Genomic DNA, 13,997 nt, shown 5'->3' with positions numbered 1-13,997 from the left:
CCAGGTGTGTGGGGGTGGACTTGGATGGGATGAGGGAAGGGGGGGCCCAAAGCATTTTGTCGCACCTGGGCCCACCGCTCGCTAGTTCCGCCACTGCTTGGGGCATACTTGTCTACCATCCTGGAAGCTGCCATTTTTTTGCGATAGTCCCCCGCAAACACCGGGAAGGGTAGGTGTCTCTCCCGCATTTCACCCGCATCTTGCCGCTTCCTATTGAAGCTGGCAGTGTGAAGATAAAGACACTGAAAGCACAGCGGCGGGGTGGGGCTAAAAGCCACAATCACGTCATTTAGTCCCACCCCCTACCAGCGAATCGCGGGCATTTCCATGTTTGGGGACAGGGCCAAGTGACGTGCCACTCTGGTCCCACCTCCTGAAGTATCAGGCTGCCTCTCTTCTCCGGCCTTCTTCTGGAGAGGAGCCAAAAAAAGTAGGTAACTATTGGTTGTGGGCTAATCATTTATTAGTGTGTAGGAAATAAAAATCTACAGCATGCGTGGGGTTATTTATTTGAAGGTGCTGGGGAGTAGCCTAGTCTGAAATTACAGCCACACCCAGTTCATGCTGGTCATGCCCAATCTGGTGGCATGGTGTGAACCCACTCTCAAGAAATCCTGCATTTGCCGCTGATAAAAAGGTGAAGGCAGAATCTGTTGTGAGTGTGCATAGTGCATTAATAATACTATAATACTATATGGTAATACTATATGGTAATAACTTCAGAATTAAAACTTTAAGTTCAAAGACTTGAGTTGATTTTTCTTCTTTTTACAAGAAGGTCACTCTCTTTTGACTCACAATTGCTCTTTTTGGTTTGAGAGAACTAGTAATCCAGTCACCAGGAAATATGGGGACTAGTACAAATGAATCAGGCTACGTTACTGGCCCCAGCGGGCAGCCAAAGAAGTCTGGGCCCCTTACTGCTGTACTGTCATACCCCCTGATGGGGGCCCTGCATGTGCATAAGTGATAGAGTTAGAAGTCTGACCTGCCATTGTTATGCAAATTAGTGATGTCACAGTCAGTGACATCATAACACAGGACAGCAAGTAATGCTCACACATTGCAGAAGAGACTCATTTTGATTACAGCCTCCCAGGATAGTATATATGAAGAACCATGCCCCCGCCTAGGTAAGTGAGTGCTTCTGTTTTGTTTTTAAAAATAGGGATTGCTTTAAGTGTAATATTTATGATCAGATTTACGGTATCCGGTCAGATGGTCGACAATGTTAAGGTTGACACTCATTAGGTCGACCACTATTGGTCGACATTGACATGGTCGACATAGACTAATAGTAGACACATGGAAATGGTCGACCCGTGAAAAGGTCGACAAGAGTTTTTCACTTTTTTTTCTTTTTTGGAACTTTTTCATACTTTACGATCCACACTGACTACGATTGGGAACGGTAACCTGTGCCAAGTGCACGGTAGCGGAGCGAGGCACTTTGCCCGAAGCATGTCGACCATGTCAATGTTGACCAATAGTGGTCGACCTAATGAGTGTCGACCTTAACATTGTCGACCATTCATACCGGAATCCAGATTTACAATGCATGTGTCTCTAGTTGCCTGGAACCCAACAGAGCTAATTTTTACTCTAACTACATCAATTTTGTAGAATCCATTTAATAGAATCCAATATCGATTGCAGTGTTTCCCAAACTTCCTTGAATCACGGTGCCCTATAGTATCAGCATTTTCTTATGGGACCCCTAGACCTAAAGTTTCTATTTGAGAAATTCATCAAAAATGATTAAATTAAGTATTGTGATTGGGTTAATTTATATGGTAGTGAACAAAGATGCACTTCTGTTTGTCCACATAGATTTTGCTTGCCAGCTGGCAACATTGGTTTTGCCTATAACAATGACTATAAATAATTTGATTTGGTCCTGGACCACCAACCAATGGCACACATGCAAGTGTCCCACGGCACACAATTTGGAAACCACCGGATTCACAAATTGTGCTTCAAACTCTTTGAAACTGAAGCTGAAACACTTTAGTACGCTTTCACTGTTGCACTATATATAAATATAATACTGTGTGAGGCTTGTTATTGTTTTTATTCAAAATGATTACGGGTAACAATTTATTTCTCTTTTGCTAAAAATAAGCATTTTGGTTATTTCTAATTTTTAAATCTATTGAACAGTTTTATGCTGTATCAAAATTCTGTTTAAAAGTGGATTTGGGAAGGGTTCTTAAGAGCAATGCAATTTGAGCTCCAGAAAGATTGAAGTATCATGTACGTAGAAGCTTTAAGGTGTCAGAAATCACAAGGCACATATGTAGCTCCCTGAAAAAGGAGCTCAGGTACATTTTGTGTGTTGTGAGTGGTTTACATTTTTGGGAAGGTGGTTTACCTACGTAGCCAAACAGGTCCACAGGGATGCTCATTCACTTCTTTCTTTCCTCCTAACCCCATATAATAGAAACAGAGAATTTGGCAGCAGATAAAAACCATTTGGCCCATCTAGTCTGCCGATGTACATACCCAATAGGGTTATTTCTTGTTGAAGCCAATTAGCCTACTAGTATGTTTTTGGATTGTGGGAAGAAACTGGAGTATCAGAGGAAACCCACGCAAGCACGGGGAGAATATACAAACTCCACACAGTTAGGGCCATGGTGGGAATCAAACCCAATTTATAACAAAATATTAGTACTATTTTTATATGTTTTTGAGATGTCATATTGCATTTTTTTTTAACGCAATGAAGATTTCCATATTTGTAAAAAATGAAAATAAATCTGTTAGATTTGTTCATCCTGGTGCAGATAGACAGCCTCATGCATGAAAGTAAAATCACACATCACATGTGGAAATACACAATAGGGCTAATTCAGACCTGATCGGAGCTGTGCGTGTTCGCACAGCAGCGATCAGGCCTGAACTGCGCATGCGCCGGAGCCCCAGTGCGATCGCCACTGCCTGATTGACAGACAGAAGCGGTCGCTGGGTGGGAGGGGTCTTCCGGTGGTGCTGGCGCATGCGCAGTTCAGGCCTGTTTGCTGGCCTGCAACGAGTAGCTCCCTGCCAGCGAGCAGGAGCTGCACTGGCAGGGAGCTACACCTACAGTACAAAAAACAGTGCCGCTGTGCGATGCTTTTGTACTTGTGAGGGAGGGTCGGCCCTGACATGCGGGGTGGACTAGCCCCGTGCTGGGCGTCCCCCCGCATGTCTGGGAAGCTGATCGTAGATGTGGTAGATTTAGCACATCTACGATCAGGTCTGAATCACCCCCTTTGTCTTATAAGGAAGAGCATGGATTTGTAGACCCAGATGACTGCAGTGGGAGAATATTTCCACCAATGTAATAATATTTATACACACAAACTTGACACATGAATTGTCACAGTCCTGATGTCCTCTTTATTGAATTAAACCATAAATATAATGGAGCCATGTAGTATTCTACGAGAAAATCTGAAACTTTTAAATGGTTAAGTGGGGTAGGTTGTACGCGGACGTAATGTTTCAATGGGTGTAGTATGGTATGCCGGCGGCCGGGATCCTGGCGGCCAGCATGCCGGCAGCTGAGCGAGCGCAAATGAGCCCCTTGTGGGCTCGCTGCGCTCGCCACACTATTTATTCTCCCTCCAGGGGGCTCGTGGACCCCCAAGAGGGAGAATATTTGTCGGTATGCCAGGTGTCGGGATAACAGCAGCTGGCATACTGAATACCACCCGCACAAATGTTAGTACAATTACTTTAGCTATACCACAGTCACCACATGATCATTTAAATATCCAGATCTGTCCACAAAATGTAATTATAAGCTTGCAGATCTGGTCTATTAAAATTAGGTAGACTTCGATAGATAGATAGATAGATAGATAGATAGATAGATAGATAGATAGATAGATAGATAGATAGAGAACCTTGAGATGCGCTGTTACTAAAGTGCCAGTCTAATGGTGCAGAATAAATTATATACCAGTAAAGGGCAAGTGACACGGCTTTGACAGCTACTGATCCCATTCCACCACCCCCACTCTGAACTGCTCCTTCCCAACCTTCTCCCCTGCTCCATCCCATATCATCCATCACCCCCTGCTCTGCTCTGTCCCCTACTCCCATACTTACATTGTCCCCATTCCTCAGTGCTAGGTCTATCCCGTCTCCCTCGCAGTAGGAGCCGCTGGAGGGGCAGCGTGTGCCCTGGCCTCCTCAGCAGGCGCATTGAGGAGACAGGACAGACCTTAGGAAACTATTATATAGATAACATATACATGGAGGAAGATTATTATTTGCACATTTAATATACAATTCTGTTTTTGTGTTTCTATGAGTAGGAAAAAAAAGCGGAAGACGAACAGGGATGAATCATCACGCACATCCCAAGACGCCACTCCAAGTAAGACCGGAGCCAGGAGTCCTTAAATAATATAGATGTTATTATTATTACATAGAGCTGGTATCATAAAAGGTGCCTTGTTATAGTAAATATTCCATGTTTCATTTATCAATAATAAGATGTGTATGGATTGAAACACAATACAGTAAAATCCTATGCTGGGGTGTATTTCTCTTGCCCTCCAACTTTAAGTGAAAGCACATACAGATTTATATTTATGTAATATCATTATTGGTTATGATTTGTAATATGACAAATGTGATTATCAGTATTTATCGGAAGCTGCCACATGTAAAAAAGTAAATATATTTTCCTAAACTTATCTATGTACCTTTCTGTGCATTGTAATGCTTGGTGTGTTTTTTTTGTTTTTTTTTTGGGGTGGGGGGTGGGGGGCAGATTGCACTCCCTAGCTTCTTATAATGGTACGTGCTACTTAGCTGAGACTTAGTACTACAGCATAGAAACAAGAGAACATGTGCACGATACAACCATTAGAATTATAATAAATGTAATAATTATACATCATACATGAGCAGTGACGGGATTGGTCGGGGGGCAGGGCGCAATGTGCGCCCCAGGCCGCTCCGTCATCTAGTGACCAGGGCCGCCTTCTTTGCACAAAATGTCCTGGTGGTCCAGTGGCTTATGCAGCTGCAGCCGCGGCTGCTGTCCGACTGCATCCACAATCTGTTTGCTGGGTGCCCGCTGTTTTGTTACGAGCAGCGCACCTGGCTCAGTCTCTCCACTCCCGAGCTCCAGGCTCTTAGTACCGCCGGCACACTTACAGCATGGGAGGCCCCCAATCCATGCCTAGTATAGGTGTGCTGAGAGTGGCCACTCCCCATCCCTGTCATCAGAACTTAGTGACTGATAGCTTTTCCCCGCGGCTCCCATCTGTTATTGCTGCGGTGTGTGGGTTCTGCCTGCAGTGTGAGATAAGTAGTGCTTGTGGGATACAAACAATTATCAAAATTACCAGCAGTGGCGTATATTGCCCTTACCACAGACAGTTATAGAGGATGATCATGACAGATTGCAATCAGAGGGGACCTTACAGGATGGCACATTGATAGCTAAAAACCACCCCCCAAGAATTGGCAATAGGAAAATGTCAAATTACATCTTATATTAGTGATTCCCCATTTCAAATATTATTGGTCCCATTTATACAATGCAATGGGATCCATAATTATCTGTCTTTCAGCACTGTTACTGATCAGTTTAGTTAGATATATTTATGATATATACACATATATGCAATAAACCTAATAACCATAGTGTGGCCAGGTCCCAGTCACAATGCCGACTCCCAGCTCCCTGGTGGTGGCCGGGTAAGATATGCACAGAGCAGGCGATAAGGCCTGAGGAAAGCAAGGTGGTGCTGTGGCAGTTGGCAGGTAGGGGAGGTGAAGGATGCCTCTGGGCAGACAGCAGCACACTCACTGCACTGCTCACACCCTACTTGCACCTGCCCAGCGATGTGTGTCCGTGCATACCTGTGTGTCTGTGCATTCATACCTGTATGTGTGGTGGTGGTGGGCACAGCTGTGTTGCTGTCATAGAGACACAAGGTGTTTTGCATTTTCTTCATGTGTGTACAGTATGACCTCTTCCATACTTCTGGCCTGTTTGGTGTCTTAGCTCAGTGACATCATATCACTATAACACAAAGGGTGGGATGCAGAGAGGGACAGGTGGGGCCGATATGGGCTGATAAACAGATTGCACATGCTGGAGCAGAACCAAGAGAGGGCTACAGATGGAGCTGTAATGTGGTCAGCAATTTTAGCTAGCATGTGAGAGAAGTATGCCCAAGGGGGCTCCTGTGGTGACACTGGGGGTATTGACTGGCCTGGAGGTGCAAAACAAGATGCACACTGACCGTCTTGTAACAAATCTTGCAGTGTTAACCCCGTTGGACAGGTCCTACATGATATCAGGGTAGGGGCCTCACCTGTTTAGCTGCCTTGGCTTTGTTAGACATAACAGCAACATGGTAATGTGCAGAGTGTAACTGAGAGGGATCAGTATGATTCCCTGACTGACGGGATCCCGGTGAAATACCTTTGGTCACCACAAGGTTCTATTCCCCCTCAGGTGGTGGCATGGACAACCACCCAAGTGGGGTTTCTATCCAACAGTCGGGAATCTACATACCAATGGAGAGCAGTATGTGACAATGAGCCTTCACAAATACAATAATCTGTAAAGTGGGCAATAGTAAACCCTTTTCACACCAGTATGAAAGAAAGAAAGAAAGAAAGAAAGAAAGAAAGAAAGAAAGAAAGAAAGAAAGAAAGAAAGAAAAAGAAAGAAAGAAAGAGTGATAAAAATGTTCAGTCAGAAAACAACAGATAGCAGATTTAGCATAAGTAACATACAATGCAGAAATCACAATTTAACTGCAGTGGGCACTAAATTCAACTACTCAGCTATGATAGTTGTAGGAATCAGCACTGTGTATAACCTGACTCCAAGGAGAGGTATACAGGGAGACCAAACCCAGCATTCCTGGAGGATTAGAAGATATGTATACAGCGCTAGTAACTGGATATGGAATAAAACATATTTCTGCTGTGGGGTACACTGGGCTCCAGAAGTCTGGACAATGGGGTGTAGAGTAGGATCTTGATCCGAGGCACCAACAGGCTCAAAGCTTTGACTGTTCCCAGAATGCACAGCGCCGCCCCCTATATCACCCCGCCTCCCAGCACAGGAGCTCAGCTTGTCAGTTGGTGCTGCAGTAAGCAGGCACTTAACAGAGGGGCTGCTCCAAGCAGCCCTGAGAAAAGCTTTTTATGAGGTAAAAAGTGAAGACTTCAAGGGCAGCAGTGGTGGTAAATGTCTTGTGACATTCACTGCTGCAGCTCCAGCTCTCCCCAGCGGCTCTGTACACTCCCGAGCCCTAGTTGTCGGGTACCTACAGCGGAGGCTCCGGTTTTCTTCATGTTAGACACACACGGCTGGGGCTCTCCAGGATCGCGTGGCCGCGCTTCGGGAGGTGGTAAGTGGGTCCCGCTCGCGGGACCCGGTCTTTATCGCGATCCGGCGCGGTCAGTGGGAGGCGGGCCACGCGCGCTGGCGGTGGACACTGTGGATACAGGCGATCCCACTAGATCACCAGGGCATGGGCGCAGGTCAGGTTTTTTTCTTAAAACCGATTTTAATATCGCCCACAGTACCCGGTGGTTTTGCCAGCAAGGGGGATAAGGCTTAGACCTGAAGCCCCTCCCCCAGCCCCAGGGCGCCATTTCCAGCAAGTGTTCCTGCCCTGGAGCTGCATCTCTGTCTTTTTCTCACTCCCTGTCAGTATCTGCGGCGCCATTACTCCTCAGCTCACTGTTCCTGGGACTGCTTGGGCAAATCCTCCTATGTAAAGCCGCCTGGTTGTCAGCGCTGTGCCTTTACATGACACTTAAGTATTCTACCTGCCTTTTTAGTCAGTGTTAGTAAGAAAGAGTGCATTTAGTCAGGGGTTTATATAGTACAATTACCCTGTGATATACATCCAGTTTCTTACTGTGTAGTGTTATATCTATTGACTATATACTGTAGCTGTGTAAGCTAGTCCAGTGCAGTATTATTGTCTGTAATAACCTCTGCATTGTACAAACTGTGACTATTTGTGTGTGCATTGATAGCTAAGTGATGTCCATCTCGTGTCTTTCACTCAACTTGCTATCCCTATATTCTATAACCTGAGGGGGCTTGGTGCGTCAGGTGTTATTTAATATAGGATTTTCAGTTTTCACAAAGATATACTGTATTACGTATTTTTCTCTGTGATTTAGTCACCATATCTCTCCTTTATCTCTGCTGGTGCTGACTACACTGCACAGGGGTTTGGGTTTAGGGATATAGTGCTGCTAATAATTGTACTGTGTTATCTCATACTGCAAGTTATATCATGTCTGCTTCTGAGGGTAACGGTTCTGGGGCGGAACACACTGCTGGTGTTGCTGAAGCCACAGGCATATATGGGGAGAATATAGCAGCTGTGGGCTCTGGTTCTGGGGGCTCCTTGCCCCCCAGTGGGACTGTGGCAACGGAGGCACATACTGACCCTCCGTGGGCCGCTTTTTCCACGCTTCTGCATACGCTAGTTCATAAACTAACACCCCCTATGGGACCCCCAATGCCGGTACAACCATATGTGGTCCCTGCAGCTAACCCGCCGTGGGCGGACGATTTATCTTCTCAATTAAAGAAGTTGAAACAATCCCTGACTACTAAAAAGTCTGACCATCGCTCGCCCAAGTCCAAGAGGTCCTCTAAGCGAGCGCTCGTCTCCTCACAATCCAATGCTGTCACTGACACCTCGTCTGATGAAGACAGCACATACACTGACCCCACAGGTTCTGACTCAGATACGGCTGATGGAGAGGATAGTTCACATGTGGATGTTCCTGATCTTTTGGAGGCTATTAAGTTAATTCTGCAGATTACGGATGATCCCAAGCCATCCGTTCCTCCTAAGAAACCAGATAGGTTCAAGCGTCAGAAGGTGATTAAACAAGTTTTACCTCACTCTGACCACCTAGTGGATATACGTCAGGAACCCTGGCAAAGCCCGGGTACGAAGTTTGTGCCTCAAAAGAAGATGCTAGCTCGCTATCCCCTCGCGCCAGAGCTGTCTAAAAATTGGGAAACGCCTCCTCCAGTAGACTCACATGTGGCTAGGATGGTGGTTTCCTCAGCTCTACCTGTCACTACCGTCACGTCTCTAAAAGAGCCTATGGATAAACGTGTCGAGGGTTGTCTAAAAGCGATTTACACCCTCACGGGTGCTGCACAAAGGCCCACTATTGCAGCTACATGGGTGGCAGAGGCTATTGAAGCATGGGCCTTGGAGTTAGATGTTGAAATCTCCTCTGACCATGCTAGACAATGCTTGTCATATATTGTCACAGCTTCTTGCTATATTAAAGACGCGGCTCCTGATGCCGGTATCCTAGCAGCCAACGCCTCTACTATGTCAGTCCTGGCTCGCAGGATATTGTGGCTGAGATCCTGGTCTGTGGATCTGGACTCTAGAAAAACCCTGGAGGTACTCCCTTTCAAGGGGGATATTCTGTTCGCCCCTTTCGTCCTTCAGGTAAAGCAAAAGGTCAGGCGTACCATAAGCAGGCCCGCACTTCAAAACCTGGTAAGCCGAAGCCCAAAAGAGCCTGGGCTGCCCGTCAGCCAGCAGCCAAGACCGATAAGCCTGCCGCATGATGGGGCGGGCCTCCCCCTGGGGGATCCCAGGGTGGGGGGCCGGCTTCTAGGGTATACCCAGGAATGGTTGAAGACCACTTTAGATGCCTGGGTACGGGAAGTCGTCGTTTGAGGTTACGCCATAGCCTTCAAAAACTGACCCCCTCATCGATTTTGCCAGACAGACGTCCCGTCAGACTAGACAAAGGCAAACACTCTGCATTCGGTGGTACAGAGCCTCCTGGATACAGGAGTCGTAGTACAGGTGCCTCTTGCTCAGAGGGGCCGGGGGTACTATTCTCCGCTGTTTCTAGTCCCGAAACCGAATGGGTCCTCCCGGCCCATTCTCAACCTCAAGGCACTGAACAAGTTTGTGAAGGTTTCCAAGTTCCGTATGGAAACCCTTCGCTCTATAGTTCTGGCCTTGGAACCTGGGGACTACATGGTCTCCCTGGACATACAGGATGCTTACCTGCATATTCCTATAGCAGTGTCACATCAACAATACCTGAGGTTCGCTATTGGCAACCTCCATTACCAGTTTTGGGCGTTACGTTTTGGTTTAACAATGGGTCTGCGAGTCTTCACCAAAGTTATGGCGGTGATGACGGTGGTACTCCGCCGTCAAGGGGTCAGGATACTGCCATATCTGGACGACTTGTTAATCCTGGCAAATTCCCCAGATCTTCTCCTGCGTCATCTGGATATGACGGTCCGGTTTCTACAAGCCCACGGGTGGCTCATCAACTGGAAGAAATCCTCCCTGGTCCCTGCTCAGAGCATGGTGCATCTGGGAGCGCTGTTGGACACTCACAACCAGAGGTTGTTCTTGTCTCAGGAGAAAGTCCTGAAACTTCAGGACAGGATTCATTGCTTCCTTTCTCGTCCGCAAGTGTCGATACATTCGGCAATGCAGGTGCTGGGCCTCATGGTATCAGCATTCGACATGGTGGAGTATGCTCAATTCCATTCTCGTCCCCTCCAGAAGCTGATTCTAGCCAAGTGGGACGGCCTGCCTCACCGGATCAGGTCTCAAATGATCTCTTTAACTCCGGAGGTCCGTCTGTCGCTGCTCTGGTGGCTCCAGGACCAGCAACTGTGCAGGGGCTGTCCGTTCTGGATATCCGACTGGGTCCTGTTAACGACAGATGCCAGTCTAAGAGGTAGGGGCGTGGTGCTCGAGCAACACTCCCTTCAGGGGCGGTGGACCAAGGAGGAGTCCCTCCTCTCGATCAATATTCTGGAGTTGCGGGCGGTCTTCAATGCCTTGAACTTAGCCCAGCATTTAATTCAGAACCGTCCTGTTCAAGTACAGTCGGACAACACCACCTTAGTGGCTTACATAAATCATCAAGACGGCACTCGAAGCCGCCTAGCAATGAAAGAAGTCTCACGGATTCTACAGTGGGCAGAACGCCATCTACCAGCCATATCGGCAATATTCATTCTGGGAGACCTGAATTGGGAAGCAGACTTTCTCAGTCATCAGGACGTGCATGCCGGCGAGTGGGGCCTCCATCCAGAAGTGTTTCAACTCCTAGTGGAAAGGTGGGGCCTTCCAGACGTAGATCTAATGGCGTCTCAACACAATCACAAGGTTCCGGTCTTCGGAGCAAGGACAAGGGATCCTCAAGCAGCATTCGTGGATGCGCTGGCGGTACCGTGGAGGTTTCGGCTGCCGTACGTGTTCCCTCCGGTGTCACTCCTGCCCAGGGTAATTCGGAAGTTCAAGCAAGAAAAAGGAATTCTGCTTCTCATAGCTCCAGCGTGGCCCAGACGGCACTGGTTCTCATACCTGCAAGGCCTATCGTCAGAGCGTCCAATTTTACTTCCACAATGCCCAGACCTCCTCGTTCAGGGCCCCTGTGTCTACCAGGACCTAGCCCGGCTGTCTTTGGCGGCGTGGCTCCTGAAGCTTCCGTCTTAAGGGCTAAAGGGTTTTCTGAGGTGGTCATTCAAACTATGTTGCGGGCCTGGAAACCGGCTTCTGCTCTGTAATATATCAAAAAACAACTCCATATCCAGTTTAAATTATTTATATTATAAATAATTTAAACTGGATATGGAGTTTTTTTTTTTATATATTACAGTATTTGTAATGAACATCAGCTGTAAATGATGGGCAATTAGCACAGCCTCTAAAAAGGGCATCCCTGCAATGGGCACACATACCTTGATAAAGCTGTTGATACAGCGAAACGCGTTGGTACAGAGGAGCCGGGCACCATCGGATATCCATTCATACCTGGAATCAAGCCTGGAAGTCCGCAATCATCTATAAAAAAGGGGAACTTGCTGCTATCCACAAAGGTGCATAACACCAAGCTTTCAATAGGACTAACTTTTTTCCGGAATCAAGCATCTAAAGGTCTGTTTCCAAATCCTATGTGGACAATCATCTGTCAGCTTTGAATATACCCCTAGGACTGTGGCATATTTCCATGGCCAATTTACAGTCGAAAATGTCCGGCTTCCACATGTGGTAATATACCAATCAAATTGCTGTGCTTGCCCTACTACTTTAATCTTAACTTTAATCTTACATTTTTAATATCAACTGTTTATTTGTTGCAACAATTTTTATGTGTATAATAAAATATGTTTTATTCCATATCCAGTTACTAGCGCTGTATACAAATCTTCTAATCATGCTTCCCAGGGACTAACTATCCCTATAGTCAGCAGCTTGAAGGTTAAACATCTCGTTTCATTGGCGCCGGGCCTATTACCTTAGTAATTTTTCTCCAGCATTCCTGGAGACCTGCAGAGCTCCTGTAATGGCCACCCAGCGTCTCTGTGAGGAAGGAGGGTGGAGGAGGAACAGCTCAGGGCAGGAAGACCACAGCGGAAAGGCGCCCTTGGCTGGAGGGACCGCTGGGGAAGCGCTGTCCTCCCCTGGCTGACATTTACCACTGGTTCCCTGGCCTCAATAAAGTGTCCCCAGCACCAGTATTATATGTGCCCTGGTGATCTAGCGAATCCCAAGGCTGGCCATGGCCTGGGTCCACATCAGCAACCTCCGGTCCGTCCCCTGTACCAGAGGTATGGACTGCCATGATCGTGGCAGTACCTCAAGCAGGAGCCTGCCTTACCTGTCCCACACAGTCCAGGTGCACCCCTGTTTGGCCATGCTAGTGAAGGCTGCTGGGTCCCACCAAAAGTTCCTAGCTGTGGCTGGAGTCGCGGTGCCAGTGGGGGAGATGGAGCAGCATCGCTGCCGTCCAAAGGTCGGCCTAGCGCTTCATGCTCAGTGAAAGAAAGTTAAAAATGTTGAAAAATAAAAAGCTTGGTCTGCAAAATGCAGAATGAGTTCCAGGGTGACACAGGGTTAATGCAGTACATGCATAATGTAATATGTGCTACAGAGTCAGAACCAAGAACCTTTGGGCATTTATGTAGGTGGTATGCTGTATAGTGGTGGTAACGCTGTGGTACTTACCAGGGTTTCTCCTGTAGCATACACACAGTCTCCATTGAGGAGACATTCAGGAGCACGTCCTTCCTCTATGAAAGATGGAGCTGTAAGACGTGTGGATGAGCTGCGTGTATGCAGCAGCCCATTTAGACTGGCCAGGTTAGAGGTTGCGCTGTCACTCCACTGAGGTATTCCGGGATCCCCTCTATGCAGAAGAGACGGCACTGAGCGCTCTCCTTCAACAGCTTCCACATTACTGCATGACATAACTCATTATGAACATGTGTTGCAATAACTGACTGCGTAACATAATTACAGATACATATGAAGATCACCGCTAACTTCTTGTCTTCCTTCCACAGAATGTATCTTCTGTGGGCGAGTAGAGAATGATACATCCAAGTACGGAGAGCTCCTGACTAATGATCAAGAGAAAATAACAACACATCATTATTGTTTGGTAAATATGTAAAATGTATTACTTCATACACCATTTTATTTTATTTTTTTATTTTAGAAAATTAAAAATATATTTATTTCATTTACTTAAAATGGTCTGAAACTTATATATATACGGGTTATATATGATATCTCGGCGGTCGGGATGCCGGCAGGCAAGATACCGACTGTGGCATTCCGACGCTGGGAATCTCGACACCTGCACAGTAAGATAGGTAAACCTAATCCCTAACCCCCCTCTCCCTAACCCTCCCTCCCCACAGCCTAAACCTAACTGTCTCCGTTGGTGCCTAACCCTAACCTCCCCTTACCGTTGCCTAAACCTAACCCTCCCTCCCCACAGCCTAAACCTAACCCTCCCTCCCCACAGCCTAAACCTAACCCTCCCTCTCCTGCAGCTTAACCCTCTCTAGGGTTGCCTAATTATAACCCACCCTCCCCGCAGCCTAACCCTAACCTTCCCACACCCGCAGCCTAACCCTAACCCTCTCCCCGCAGCCTGAAACTAATTCCCCCCCCCCCCCTTCCCGTGGCTTACTTTTCCTGAGTGGCGGCAGG

At 47.1% G+C, this 13,997-nt stretch overlaps 1 protein-coding gene across 2 annotated transcripts in view; it reads left to right on the top strand.

The window, feature by feature from the left end:
- The first annotated feature begins 1,032 nt into the window (after window positions 1-1,032).
- Window positions 1,033-13,997, top strand: part of LOC135057893 (G2/M phase-specific E3 ubiquitin-protein ligase-like) — a 130,264-nt gene continuing 117,299 nt past the window's right edge. For both annotated transcript variants that reach the window (XM_063963613.1, XM_063963612.1), the window contains exons 1-3: window positions 1,033-1,133; window positions 4,305-4,366; window positions 13,343-13,440. In XM_063963613.1, the coding sequence (XP_063819683.1) occupies window positions 1,120-1,133; window positions 4,305-4,366; window positions 13,343-13,440 (174 nt within the window). In that variant the 5' untranslated portion in view covers window positions 1,033-1,119. The remainder of the gene's footprint in view (window positions 1,134-4,304; window positions 4,367-13,342; window positions 13,441-13,997) is intronic.

The sequence above is a fragment of the Pseudophryne corroboree genome, chromosome 3 (assembly GCF_028390025.1).
Source record: "Pseudophryne corroboree isolate aPseCor3 chromosome 3, aPseCor3.hap2, whole genome shotgun sequence".
Taxonomy (NCBI): Eukaryota; Metazoa; Chordata; class Amphibia; order Anura; family Myobatrachidae; genus Pseudophryne; species Pseudophryne corroboree.
This window is presented reverse-complemented; position numbering and strand designations above follow the sequence as displayed.